This window comes from Raphanus sativus, chromosome 2, assembly GCF_000801105.2.
Source record: "Raphanus sativus cultivar WK10039 chromosome 2, ASM80110v3, whole genome shotgun sequence".
NCBI lineage: Eukaryota > Viridiplantae > Streptophyta > Magnoliopsida > Brassicales > Brassicaceae > Raphanus > Raphanus sativus.
In genome coordinates, this window is record NC_079512.1 from 17,510,367 (window position 1) to 17,524,488 (window position 14,122).

The window sequence follows — 14,122 nt, forward strand, 5'->3', positions numbered from 1 at the left end:
GGTGGTCTTAGGAATAGCTACAGAGGGGGATTGGTGGAATGGAAAAGGTGAGGGGAGGGGGTTTGTGGGAAGATGTAGTATACCGGAGTTTAGGGGGAATAGGAACAGAGGGAGGAAGGCCAGGTAGAGTAAATCTAGAGATTGGATTGCAGGGAGGGTTAGAGGAGTAAGAGACCAGCAACTGGGCAGTAGAGGAAATAGGGAGGGAGGGGGTAGTATTTTGCATCTCCATAGGAGAGGCAGAACTCAGATCTAGAGTAGTAAAGGGGAGAGACGAATTTTGAACAGTAGTAGGGTTTGCTACAGGGGGAAGAGAAGAGTTACGGCGGGAGGCTTTTTGATGGGGATAGAGCGAGCAGAAGAGAGGGGTGGGAAGACGGCGGGGTCAGGGGGGTCGGGAAAGGGAAGGAGGACGGCTGAGATCGCCGGCCGGAGCTGTTGGGTTCAGAGGGGAAATGAGAGAGACAGTCAACCAGGGGTTCGACATCTTTACATACTTCGTATTCATAGATAACACTTCCGAGATGCACAGTTTTTTTAACTTTGTATTGCATAATACATAGAAGGCAATAAGAATTTATGATATTATTAGGACAACAACTGATAAAGCTTTGATGAATGATAATTTGCATTTCTCTACCGTCAAAGTTGTTAAAGTATAGTAGTAAGTATTTTTGCCTGTCACGCGGGTGACCCGGATTTGATCTCCGGTAACAACATAAAATTGTACATTTTACAATTTATCATTTTTTTAGTATCCTCGGTTTTGATTCCATTGGTAATTGAAACCAAAAACTAGTTCACGTAATTTATCAGAAAAATAATAAGGGGAAAATTGTTTTCTTAAGTCCAAAAAATGATAACTAAGTCCTATTATGATAATTTATATATTGTATCATTTTTGTCTTTAATGCATTTTAATATTTTAAAAAATAAATCAAATAAATAGTTTTACAAATAAAAAAAATTCAAAACTGTAACTACCGATGAAATATCTATACCAATTTAGTGGTATTTTCCAGTTTTAGAAATATTTAAATCATAACTTCATATTTTACTCTACAGAAAATAGAATTGGCATTCTACGAAGTAGAAACAAAATCCACATTTTCATTGAATCTACTATGTTTATAATATGTTATTTACGTAAATAATAATAATCTAAAAATATGTAGAATACACATTCGGCATTTAACATATCGCTTTCAAATCTGTAGAAATCAGAATCTACACATTAATATAAATTTAAAATCTGTAGAAATCGAAATCTACACATTACTGTAAATCTAAAGCCTGTAGAAATCAATTTCAAACATGTTAATTGTATTCAACATATAGTAGAATACAAATTCTACGAATAAAGATAATTAATTCCAAAAATATAGGAAGAAAATATTTGGAAATTTTTAATTTCCATATATTAAAATCGATTTTTCAAATTAAAAATTAAAAATTTATTAAAATGTTAAATATAATACATTACAATAATATATTTTATTATAATATTAAATATATATAAATACATAATGATTATTAATTGTAATTATGAATTTCAAATTAAAATATAATATATTATAATATATATTTTATCATCATATTAATTATATATAAATATATTATATGAATATATTTGGAAATATTCAGTTTCCATATATTATTAGTATAATATTTTATAATACTATATTTTATTATAATATTATATATATATACATTATAATAATTGTAATTATGAATTTCAAATTAAAACATTAAATATATTTGGAAATATTCGGTTTCCATATATTATTAGTAGAATACATTATAATAATATATTTTATTATAATATTAAATATATATATATACATTATAATGATGTATTAATTGTAATTACAAATTTAAAATTAAAACATTCAATATATTTGGAAATATTCAGTTTTCAAAAATTATAATATTAAATTTATATAAATACATTACAATGGATTATTAATCATAGTTACAAATTTCAAATTAAATTTTGATTTATTAATTGTAATTACGAATTTAAAATTAAAATTTTAAGGTTATTATTGCCATTTTAAAATAATTAGTCTAATCTTATTATATAAACTATATAGCTTGGTTTTTTAAAGTTACTAATTAACATGATCATGACACTTGGAAGTTTTATATTTAAGATTATGACATGTGTTAATATCTTATAACTTAAAAATATATATATAATAAAATAATAACAAAAAGATGTTTAAAAAAATATAATTATAAATATTATTATAGTAATTTTCCTTTTTAAAATCCTAAACAAAAGATAATTGCAAAATTTCTTTTAATATTGTGACATTTGTTAAAAAATATAATGATTAAAAATAAATAAAAAATATATAAGATATTAAAAACAACTTTTCTAAAAAAAATAATTTTCCATTTTTTAAATCCTAGACAAAAGATATTTGCAAAATAATATTTGATAGTAATTTTCCTTTTAATATTGTGACATGTGTTGAATATATAATGATAAAAATATATACTAATATATAAGATATAAAAACGATTTTTATAAAAAAATACTTTAAAGTTTAATAGTAAAAGGTAAAATTTAAAAATTATTTTCGTAGTAAAATTTGTGGAATTTTACTTTTTAAAATATCATAAACAAAAAAGATCTGAAGATAGTTTATTTAATACTAATTTCCTTTTCTAAAATCCTAATGAAGATATAATTGTAAAAAGATTATATTGAGTTTGGTTCTTCAAAGTTGCTAATTAATATGATTAAACATATATAGTGAGAATTATAAAATTGATGAAAATTTATGATAAAGATATATATTGATAACAATTTTTTTTCTGAAATTCTAAAGAGAAGATAACTATAATAGGTTATATATGACAGATTTTCCTTTTCAAAAATTTAAAACAAAAATGTAAAAGAGTATTTAATATTTTTCAATTATTTTAATTGTAAATAAAAAGTACATATATAAAATAAAAATGTTTCATTTTTAAAATATCCTAGCATAATAAACTTTTAAAAACTTATTTAATAAAGCATTAAGTTAGTTTTAATAAAGCATTAAGTTAGTTTAATAAAGCATTAAGTTAGTACATAAGAATGTGTATAATGTTGTCATTGACTCGATTGGTGTATTTAACTTTTTTTTTTTTACTTTTCATTCAATTTCTTATTTTGAGTTGTGTTGAGTTAAAACGTTATGTATAGTATATTATTTAATCCTAAATACAAAGTTTAAAACATTTATCTATGCATCATAATTATAAAATATAAATATTAACTTGAATTTATGTGTGAAAACGGATTTTTTAATTATAAAATAAATCTCACACAATGTATGCAAAAAATCATAAAGCTATAATAATATTTATTATTTTATGTTTTCATATTAAACTAAAACACCAAACAAAATCCGTTGCATCGCAACGGACTCATATCTTGTGAGACATAAAGTATATGAGATTAGTTTAATAGGACATAGTTATCATTTTTTTGGTTTAAAAAGATAATTTTCCCTAATAAATAGCCCCAACTTATGATTTCCTAAAAAGCAATACGTGACTTTTAGTATTTTCTCTATTATTTTCCCAACTCAAATTTTAAAATTAATAATTTAATTCGTGATAATATAGAAGCATGATGATGTAATAGAGCTCAAGTAGATACCAAAACAAAGGTGTATGATTTTCAAACTTTCTAAACCAAAACCCACCATAAATATTGTTGTCCTAACTTTCTGTGTGTGTTTATAATGATATTTAAAAAACTGTAACATGTTGACCACGAAAGAACCTTTTTGTTTGTTAAACAACCCAGTTCTGAAACGAACACATAAGGTTGCTTCTCCTACCTTCTTAACCAATCAAAATATATCTATATAAACTCTTATTCGTCAAAGAACAGCAAAACACACAAGGAAACCATTTGATGACAATGATCAAAGCTATATTCTTTGTCCCTTTCTTGATATTGATCTTCTTTGGATCAAGAAGAGTAGCTAGCGCAGGAGATCAAAACGCCTTGGCCGCATCATTCGTTTTCGGCGATTCGTTAGTGGACGCAGGGAACAACAATTACTTGCAAACGTTGTCTAGAGCCAATAGTCCTCCTAATGGCATCGATTTCAAACCATCCCGTGGGAATCCAACCGGCCGGTTTACTAACGGCCGGACCATAGCTGACATCGTTGGTAATTTCAGAAAATATAAATCATTCTCTTTTTTGTGATGATTGTGATAATACTTTTGCTTTAACTATGTTTTGTCTATATAGGAGAAAAGCTAGGGCAACCAAATTATGCAGTTCCATATCTAGCACCAAATGCAAAGGGTGAAACATTATTAAATGGTGTGAATTACGCATCAGGTGGTGGTGGAATTCTCAATGCTACTGGAAGTGTATTTGTAAGTCTTTTAGCCTTCATGCACACATATTTTTATTGTATCTTACGTGTGATGACCGTTTGATTGGCAGGAAAAATTCAAGTTAAAACTTGTTAGATTAATTTTATAAATATGTGTTTAAAAATGTTTTTCAACTCAAATTATTTGCTTGACTGTGTACATAGACATGCAGTATTTTTGTATATACCTAACTGTAAAATTACGATTGTGTAGGTTAATCGGTTAGGAATGGATATACAAGTTGATTACTTTAGTATTACAAGGAAGCAATTTGATAAGCTTTTGGGTGAAGATAAGGCCAGAGATTACATAAAGAAATCTTTATTCTCCATAGTAATTGGCTCAAACGATTTTCTCAACAACTATTTAGTCCCTTTTGTTGCGGCTCAAGCGAGATTAACACAAACTCCTGAAGCTTTTGTTGAGGACATGATTAGCCATCTTCGTGATCAACTCAAGGTATGTTAGATAGATAATAAAAAGTACTTTAAATCGTTATTGGTGCTAATAGAATATGTTTTGGGGATACAATGTTAGAGATTATATGCATTGGACGCTCGTAAATTTGTGGTGGGGAATGTAGCTCCAGTCGGATGTATACCGTACCAGAAATCAATCAATCAGCTAAAGGATAAACAGTGTGTTGATTTGGCAAACAAGTTGGCTCTTCAGTACAATGCTCGTCTCAAAGATCTCTTGATGGTGGAATTGAAAGATAGTCTAAAAGACGCACACTTCGTGTATGCGAACGTCTATGATCTTGTTATGGACCTTATTGTCAACTACAAAGAATACGGTAAGGATCTATATTAGTGGCCCATGGGTTTTTAAAAACAGCGAGTGAACATGTTTCGGTTCTTTTACTCCAAAAATAGTATTTACCATTTTTGCAATTCACGTTATCGTCGTATTTTTCTATCTTGTGGTTTTCTATCAAATTGTAAATTTTAGATATCTGATATTATCTTCAGCGTGGTTTTGAAAAGAAGTAATAACCTTTTGGTAATTTATATATCATGGATTCAAAATATTACTTTTAGTAGGGATATTTATCGTGATTTTTGGCTTTATTATTAGGTTGAGTTTTGACGATGTTACTTTTTTACTGTGTAAATACTAGAAACATTTTCTTTAATTAATTTTAAAATAGTGGTCTCTAAATTTTATTGATTATTGTGAAAAATGATAATAGGGTTTACGACATCAAGTGAGGCGTGCTGTGGGACGGATGGGAGATTGGCAGGGATATTGCCATGTGGACCAACCTCGAGCCTTTGTGCGGACCGGTCAAAGCATGTGTTTTGGGACCCGTACCATCCTAGCGAAGCTGCTAATCTCATCATCGCTGACAAATTACTCAACGGTGACTCAAAATACGTTACTCCCTTTAATCTCTACCACCTTCGTGACCTTTAATAATCTCTTTTTTTGTTTACTATGAAAAAATGTAATTCTGTTCTGAGATTGTGAGATTCATTCCTTGTTTCTTTGGTCATGTTACCCCTAAAAACATGATATAGTCGTTTTCGTTTACGTTTTGCTGTTTCTAAAGTGTAGCCATTCTAGACTGTAGTTCAATTCATGTGGTTTAATTTCGTGTATGTTCAAATGCAGTGCAACCAATTGATGATTTGGTTCTTGGTTTAGTGATATAACTAGTATAATATGCATGGGTTAATTTACTGTTTTAAAAATTATTTGATCACAATCATAAATTTGAATAGAATAATTATTATTTTAAAATATTATATGAACAGCACATTATTTTAGAGGTGCCTGCACTGAAACAAAACAGTTGAAGTAGTAGAACAAAAACATATTATCATTTTTTCAATAAGAAAATATTATCATAAAATGAATAAATATTTTTAGGATTTTTCAAAATATTTCGGGTATCCAAGTATATTCGAATCAGATTTGTATACTTAAATATATTAATTATTTTTAACTTTGATATTTAAAAGAATATACAAAATAGGGGAAATAAAAATGTGAAACTGAAAGTAAAGTTTTTCTTTTATTTAAGGGAGAGATAAATTTTACTTTACATTCATTATTTATTGGAGTAAATAAACCGAAAACAATTTTCACTTGATTGGTGGAAAATAGAGTAACTGAGCTGAAAAATGTGTACTCTACTTTATTACTCTAAACATGCTATACAATTATACTCTTAGACTGTGACTGTGAAATGTAGAGTAAACAGATAGAAAATAAAATGGAGTAAATGTGTTTACTTTTGTTCTAGTTAAAATAAAATTGTACGTATGTTTTATTTTCCTTTAACAATGTTTAGAGAAAATAAGAAGAAATTATTTTCCACATAGTTAACTAAAAAGTAGAGTATTCCAATAATTGCTAAAAATTTCGGGCTGCTTTGATGCCTCTTCTCCTCATTTGGTTACCTTTGCTGAGATGATCCGCTCTGGCTGCAGACTACTAATAGATATAAGTATGTTACTGCAACGTATTTGTAGGATTTGTTCAAAGAAGCTATATATCATTTCACGCTGCCTATAAGCTCCTGGCATCGAGTACCAAACTTGCAATATTTCATATCTGGTTTTGAAACAAGAGGATGCTAATTCTGCATCATTGTATTTACCGGTCTCACCATACATGTTTAATAGCGCTCCACCACACACCAACACACCGTATGGTGGAATCCTGTCTTCACGGCAAGAGAATGGAACACTTCATCACCTAGTTTTAGCGTTGCCATGTCTGAACATGATCCTAAGACACTGCTAAGGGAAAAACCATAACTTCTTTTTTTTTTTCCTTCTGTATTCTTCTTTACATTTTTCAACCAAAAGTTGGACGACCCGTTTTAGTGCGGCAATTGAAACGCGACAAAATGGCTGCGTTTTAAGAGTTAGGCCTTAAACACTGCGTTTTAGTAATAGCGCTTCAAAACGTTTATAACAACGTAGGTGATTGGTTCAGCTTTATCTTCTTACTTTAGTTTTATTTATTTTTAAAGCACTAAACTTTACCAATCATGTTGTAGCTTTATTTTTGTTAGTCCAAGCCTACAACAAATTACTATTAACTTTTACCAATCATACTTTAGATTTATTTTTAAAGTTACAGCAAAAAATCTAAAGCAAAAATTTTTCTTATGATTTTTAGGCAAAAAACCTACATCCTTGTTTTAGAGGTTGTAGAAACTTTAAAATGATAAAAGCTATTTATGATATCAAATAAATTAGATAATCATAATAAAAATATTTATAAATATTTTACTTTAGTTCTACGTGTTTTCAAAACTTTTGAAATATTTTAAATAACATAAAATATTATTTCTATATCATATTTTAAATAACAGTAAACTTTGATAATTTATAAAAATCATTTTATTTGATAAAAATAATTATTTTATATATACATCACATATTTTATTTTGAAATATCTAACAACAAAAATCTTTGCAAAAAAATCTACAGCAACAATTTTACAACTACAACAAACAAACTTATCTACAGCTAAACTATTACGGCTAAATTTTCATAGCCATAGTCAAACCAATCACCTCCTAACAAAAAAAAAAAAAAAAAAGCGTCGCTATGTCAGTGAAAGGGTTTTGAATCCGGTGAGGAGAAAAGAGTGAGGCGGAGAAAATGGCTTGGGGAGAGATGGTATCTCGCCTTCATCTGTTGATCGGTCGCTGCCACCTGGCTGTAAGTACTCTATTAACTCTTCGTCTCCGCTAGTTTCACATATAATCCTAACAGTCTGAACCGTTGTAGGAAGGAGAAGACAATTTGACGACGGCGGAGGCAATGGAGAAAGATGTGCTTCTTTCACTATCGCAGGTACATCTTTTGTTAAATCAATTGTGGATTCTAAAAAGTCTGACTCTCCTAGTTCCAGGTGTCGAGAGATATTCAATCTTGGATTAGTGAAACTGGCGGCCTTGATTCTGATTCGGTTAGTAGTTCGACCCTTCCTCTTGATTCCTTGCTTGCTGCAGCTATATTTGATTAGCTTCGTTCAACAGGATCAAGGAGAGGAAACTCCTTCTGCTTCTGCTTCTCCAGAATCCATGGATCATCTACGCTTAGAAAGACTTGTCGTCGATCTTGTAAGTTCCTCAGTTGAAGATGGATATGTTTCTGTTTCATGTCCTTAGCTTGACGTTGGTGTTTTCTTTGCAGGTTGGTTTGTTAGGTGTGAAGAATGTGCATGTTCAGCATTTGGCTGGCAACATTCTTGTCCAAGTATCTCACTCTCTGCTTGAATCCGTACGTCAATGGGATGATTTCATTCGCTTGGTTTTTGACTGTTTCCACTTAGCAGCTTCTCCAAATGGATTCGAGGGTTCAAATATTGCTTCTGATGTTCTTAAAGGCGAGATGAAAAAGGCTAATTGCTGCACCCTGTCTGGTATCTTTAGAGTTCTTCGTAATATACTGAAGCGCTTGAGCCAAGAAGAAAAGGAGGAACTTATTGATGTATACTTGGAATCTCTCGACTCTACACTTGCGAAGATCCCTTGGTCCCGCATGGACACTCATTTCTCTAATCCTCATGGTGGTAGCGAAAGAAATTCCCAAGGAAGCATTGGAAACAATGAGGATGGAACTGTGTTTCTTGGGAACTTTGTTCAGTTTCTCTCAACCGTGGTTCAGCAGGTTCGCTTTGCAGAAGATTCTGATGCTTTTGGACCTACGCATTCGCTACTCCAAAAAAGCATCGAGCTTGTTCCGGATCTCCTCCGCTGGTGCCAGCCAAAGTTAGATAGTCAAAGTGGCTCTTGCATGTCAACATACCTAGTGCACAAGTTGCTGGTACCTTATTTATTCTGTTTTTGAAATTACAAGTTCAAAATACTTCTTTTCCGATATATCTCTAATAAGTTCATCTTACGCTGCTATCTCTCCCTTTTTGTAGGTGTTGATGATCAGGCTTACCTATCAGTCGAATATAAGATGTACCGTTCTTCTTTCATGGCTGCAATATTTGCAACACCATTATCAAGGCTTTCTCCACCACACTCTAACTAGGAATAAACCCGTCCAAGATAACTGTTTGGAAGGATCTCCATTTTTTGTGAGTTTGTCTGATAGGGATGTCAATGAGACGCATTCTAATCACTTGCAAAGACTATCTGTGTTTCTGTTACTACGGTGCTCCCTCACTCTGCTTTATTCAAGTCGACATACCGACAAGGACTGTGAGTTTGACTGTAGAAAGAAAGGGATGGAAGGGATGTTTAAATGGATTGAACAACAGGTTCCAGGTAATACGTTTTTAGATCACGGAACTTATAGCAAGAAGAGTGTTGGCTTCTCTACATCATTCGTCCAGCTATTCATGCATGAGGTTTCAGTTTATACTTCTGCATCTGCCATATGTAATTGAGGTTTTAGAACATACAGTAGAGTTCTAATAAATCTCTTCTTGCTATAACTGTAGGATGACTTATTATTTAAAGTTCTCCTGCAATTGCTGTCTGTGCCGTTGGCTGGAGAGGAACGGTAAGTAGGGTGAACCACTGTCTTTTTTGAGTTAACAAAATTTCTGTGAGCTCTCTTATGTGCGTTTTGTACCGTATAGGCTTAAGGGGGATAGGGGTTTGCCTCAAGATAAGGAGATTTATGTCCGTTTATCAACATTTTTCAATCCTGTGATCCTCTTCTGTATATTTCTTTCAGAGGTAATTTTCACGTAATGTTTGTTTTTCTTTTGTTCAACTATGGTTTCACTTGTTAATGTCCCCACGCCTTTGATTTCTATTGACAGCTGCATTATGACCATCAAGTCCTTCTTGACTACCTTATATCTAAAGACATCGGGGCTAGCTGTGCAGAGTACCTGCTGAGGTTAATCCCTTTTCTCTTAAGTAATTTACCGCTCCATCCCGAGTATCAAGACTGGGCATGATCTTCTTCTCATTGTCTGATTCCTGTTTAACACTCCCCCCCATTATAATTTCCTGGTAGATGCTTGCGCACAGTGTCTGACTCGTGGACCCTGTTTGTGGAATTCCCATTTGAAGAAAATTTAAATGATTCATCTTCGAAGAGAAGGAGACTTCTGCCTGAGACTCCTGAGGTTGAACAAAACCGGAAACAACATTCCCAGGCTTTCGAAAATGCCAAAGATTGTTTGCTTTCTTTACAAAACTCAGTTGTGAGGCTACATCAGAAGAAGCTATTTCCATACAACCCAGAAGCTCTTCTACGACGGTTAGTAGTCTCAAGTCTGTCATGTGTCTAATAAACCCATCATCCTATGTACATAATCAGTCACCTGCTTAATATTTTTTTTTTAAATGTTTTGAGGCAGTTTGTCAAGATTTCAAGAGCTCTGTCTACTTCACGAGTAAATATTATCTGGACCCAAAGGTAAATCAGTTGCATACCTGAAGCATCGTTATATATGTAAATCTTCATTATGCATATCCTCATTTCATAGGACTCATATGCAATTGTGATTTTACTGATAGAGAAGTATTATTTAACTTCTTAATTTGGTGTTTCTTACTCTCAGCTCAGATTCTATTAGACAGAAGGATCAGACTCAAAGAGCTTTCCAGATCAAGTTTCAAACTAATTGGCTCACATGTAGAATGGTATGTAAGTTCGAGATTCTCATGTCTAGTCGATTTTTTTGGGGGGTTCTGACGCAAGTGAAGCTAACATGAGTTACGTTTCTGCAGATAGACGATCAGAGAACATTGTTTTCTTACCTCCACAATCTAAATCTGAGAGGTATATAATAGGATACTTTTGTCAAGCTAGTTTGAAACTTCCCCAGGCAAATACAGTAAGCAATGTGGAAAATTAAGAATCACAATTGTTTTGAAGCTCTCTTATTTATATAAATAAATGCAGAGTGAAGTGTGAGGTATGTATACGCTCACTCACTCCAGAGCTAGCTTTTTTCTCTTAACAGCTTAGAAAAGCTTAGTTAGCATAATAGCCATATGACTAGCTTCTTCAATCACCTTAAACTTCGTAATTTGTAAATCATCCAATAACAATGTCAATTTCACTATAAAGTTTAATAATGATAAAGTCTGTAGAGTAAAACAACAAACTATCCAAAATAAGGATGGAAGAGAAGCAAGAGAAGAGAACTCCAATGTTGGGTGACGAACAGCTGGAATGGTAGCCTCTGAGATGATCTGCAGTATAGTGTCAAGGCTTTGCCACAATTGGATCTCTCATCAGCAGGATCAGCCACGAACATCCTCGAAATAAGATGAGAGGTGCAAGTCCTCAGGGATCGAAAATTCAAAATGCATAGTTAAAGAGTAGTAGTAGTAGAAGTTGATTTCTAAACAATCCAGCGTTACAAATCCGCTCATAAAGGTCTCCACCAGAAGCATATTCCACTACAATATTATTTCCAACAATCTGTATCATCCATGAATCAACTAACCCAAGCTCTATATTCTTTCAAACTCTATTTTCGTAAATTCAAACAGAATCCAAACGGAGAACTCTAAATAGAACGGTAAAACGGGAAACGAAAACGTAAGAAAATGTATGTGAATTCTGAATAGTAATTAATATCCGCGGTAAACCATAAAATAATAATATTGAGATTACCACATAAAAAAAAAAGACAATCTTCCAATTCAAAACAATTGCTCTAGGAATTCAAATCCATTATACTAAAATGAAAGCAGTACTTAGAAGCACTCAAAGACGTGATCTTATAACTAGATGCCGATGGTTTTGTTCATGTTTTAGCTTGGCCAGTTCCCATCGAGCGATTTTCAAACTGAGCTGAAGGTGTTGAAGACGACGCTGGAGGCGGTGAATTATACCAACGGTGCCATAAACTGGGTCCCTGATACGTGCTTCTGCCTCGAAAATTAGCGAGTCCACGCAAGCTTGCCTCTGGCTAGGATCAATCTCATTGAGATATCTAACTAATTTTTTCTTGCCAAACACCTTCATCAAGCAAGCGTACTTCTCAGGTTTGTTCGCCGGCAAGTAGGGTGTTAGCACACACTCTTGTCTGCATTTTGCCCTCGTCGCGCAGAGTTCCATCTGCTAATAATACAGACACATGTTATTATAAATAAATCAAAATATAGAAGATGTTTTTTGAAATAAATTCTACTTATATATAGTATCTTTAAATCAACTAAACACCATGCAAGTTCGCAAAAAAAAAAAAACTAAACACCGTGCACCATTACAAGCGGATAAAGTATACATGGTTTATACTTTATATATGAGAAGAAGAATAATTTTTTTGCCACCAACGGTTTGTGATTTATGCTTGTATTTTAAATCTTAGTTGTGTATAGCTAACAACAGTTAGTAATTTCGGATACAAATAGAAAATTTCTATTAGCAATCAACCAAACTTAAAGAATCCGAAACCTCTAGATCTTGAAAACCCTAAATGTTCTAGCAACGCCAGTTGTATTATTAAAAACAATTAAAATGTATGGTGTAAACAATAAGTAATAAGATTAACCAACCTGATTAGACGGTGTTAGTATGAAAAACTTTCTCTGTTCCGAAGCAAATGAATACGAAAGGGGTAAAGACACACTAAGCGAAGAAGACGAATTTAATTAACGTGTGTCTGGTATATATGTATATTTATAACATATGGTAATTTGTGAGCCGAGTTCATTATTTTTCCATATTGTATAATTATTTTTGTTAAGATTCCATATTTGTAGATTTTTGTTATTGAGGTCTCCTTTGAGCTCCTTCAACTCGCGGATCTTCAGAATATTACGTCATTGATTATAGTAAATATTACCGCTTACTATAAGATGACAAAAAAATCAACATATATGAAAAACAACTTATAACGATAGAAGATATTCACGATAATATGTAGTTTATTGAAAGAGTTATTCTTGGGTTCATCCCTAGAATGAAGAGATTTACCCAACCAATATGAATCACTCATTTCACAATTGATATCTTTTAAAGAAAGAAACAAAATATTGTCAACTTATATTATGTTTTTAAAATAAATGAAATAAAAATAATAGTAGTTACAAAAAATGATTTAAAAAAAATATTTTTAACATCATCAAAAAAACTATACCCTAAATCCTTGAGTATACCATAAACCCTTGGGTATATGCTAAACCCTTGGATAATCTTAAACTCTAAACTCTAGTATATGCAAAAGAAAATAAGATATTTTAATGCCATCATCGAAATACTAAACCCTAAATCCTAAACTCTAAACCCTAAACCCTTGGATAAATCATAAACACTTGGATAATCCTAAATTTTAAATCAAAAACACTAAACACTAAAACAATAAATCTTAAAAATATTAAACCCTTAATCTTAATCCCTAAACTCTTTTTAGGATTAAGAATTTGGTATTTTTAAGATTTAGTGTTTAATGTTTTTAGTTTAGAGTTTAGGGTGTTTTGATGATAGAGTTAAAAAAATTTTAATTTTTTTTTGCATATATTACAATTTTTATTTATTTATAACATTTTTTATTTTAAAAATATAATATAACTTGATAATATTTTTTTTTCTTTTTTAAAAGATATCAATTGTGAAATGAGTGATTTCACCTCTAGGTTCACTCTAGGGGTGAACCCAAAGAATAAGTCTGATTGAAGTGAATTACTAGACATTTTCTTGCGTTCCGTGCTGGAGACTCAATAGACAAGATTACTGTAATAGGTAAGCGTTTTGGATTTGCGAATAAAACGTAATGTTTGTAATTTTTCTGAGTTGTTGAAAGTAAAACAACAAGAAGTTGAGATTTGTAATCCCAAAAC

General features: G+C 31.6%; 2 protein-coding genes across 6 annotated transcripts; both read left to right on the plus strand.

Moving 5' to 3' along the window:
- The first annotated feature begins 3,899 nt into the window (after nt 1-3,899).
- On the plus strand, nt 3,900-6,022 carry LOC108840113 (GDSL esterase/lipase At3g50400). Its single transcript, XM_018612938.2, has 5 exons — nt 3,900-4,178; nt 4,262-4,392; nt 4,606-4,851; nt 4,930-5,188; nt 5,585-6,022. Exons 1-5 carry the CDS (start codon nt 3,917-3,919, stop codon nt 5,806-5,808), a joined length of 1,122 nt encoding a protein of 373 aa, XP_018468440.2. The 5' UTR covers nt 3,900-3,916; the 3' UTR covers nt 5,809-6,022.
- Nucleotides 6,023-7,920: 1,898 nt separating this feature from the next.
- LOC108822339 (uncharacterized) lies at nt 7,921-11,289 on the plus strand. Of its 5 annotated transcripts, none has more exons than XM_057001247.1 (13): nt 7,921-8,072; nt 8,142-8,207; nt 8,266-8,322; nt 8,393-8,476; nt 8,550-9,182; nt 9,286-9,717; nt 9,811-9,872; nt 9,952-10,051; nt 10,138-10,217; nt 10,338-10,583; nt 10,684-10,742; nt 10,882-10,969; nt 11,057-11,289. In XM_057001247.1, exons 1-11 carry the CDS (start codon nt 8,013-8,015, stop codon nt 10,721-10,723), a joined length of 1,860 nt encoding a protein of 619 aa, XP_056857227.1. In that variant the 5' UTR covers nt 7,921-8,012; the 3' UTR covers nt 10,724-10,742; nt 10,882-10,969; nt 11,057-11,289. The 5 variants fall into 5 exon arrangements, with proteins under 5 accessions (XP_056857227.1, XP_018450905.1, XP_018450889.1 ...); XM_018595403.2 differs by having other exon boundaries at nt 10,888-10,973; XM_018595387.2 differs by having other exon boundaries at nt 10,888-10,969.
- Nucleotides 11,290-14,122: the final 2,833 nt, after the last annotated feature.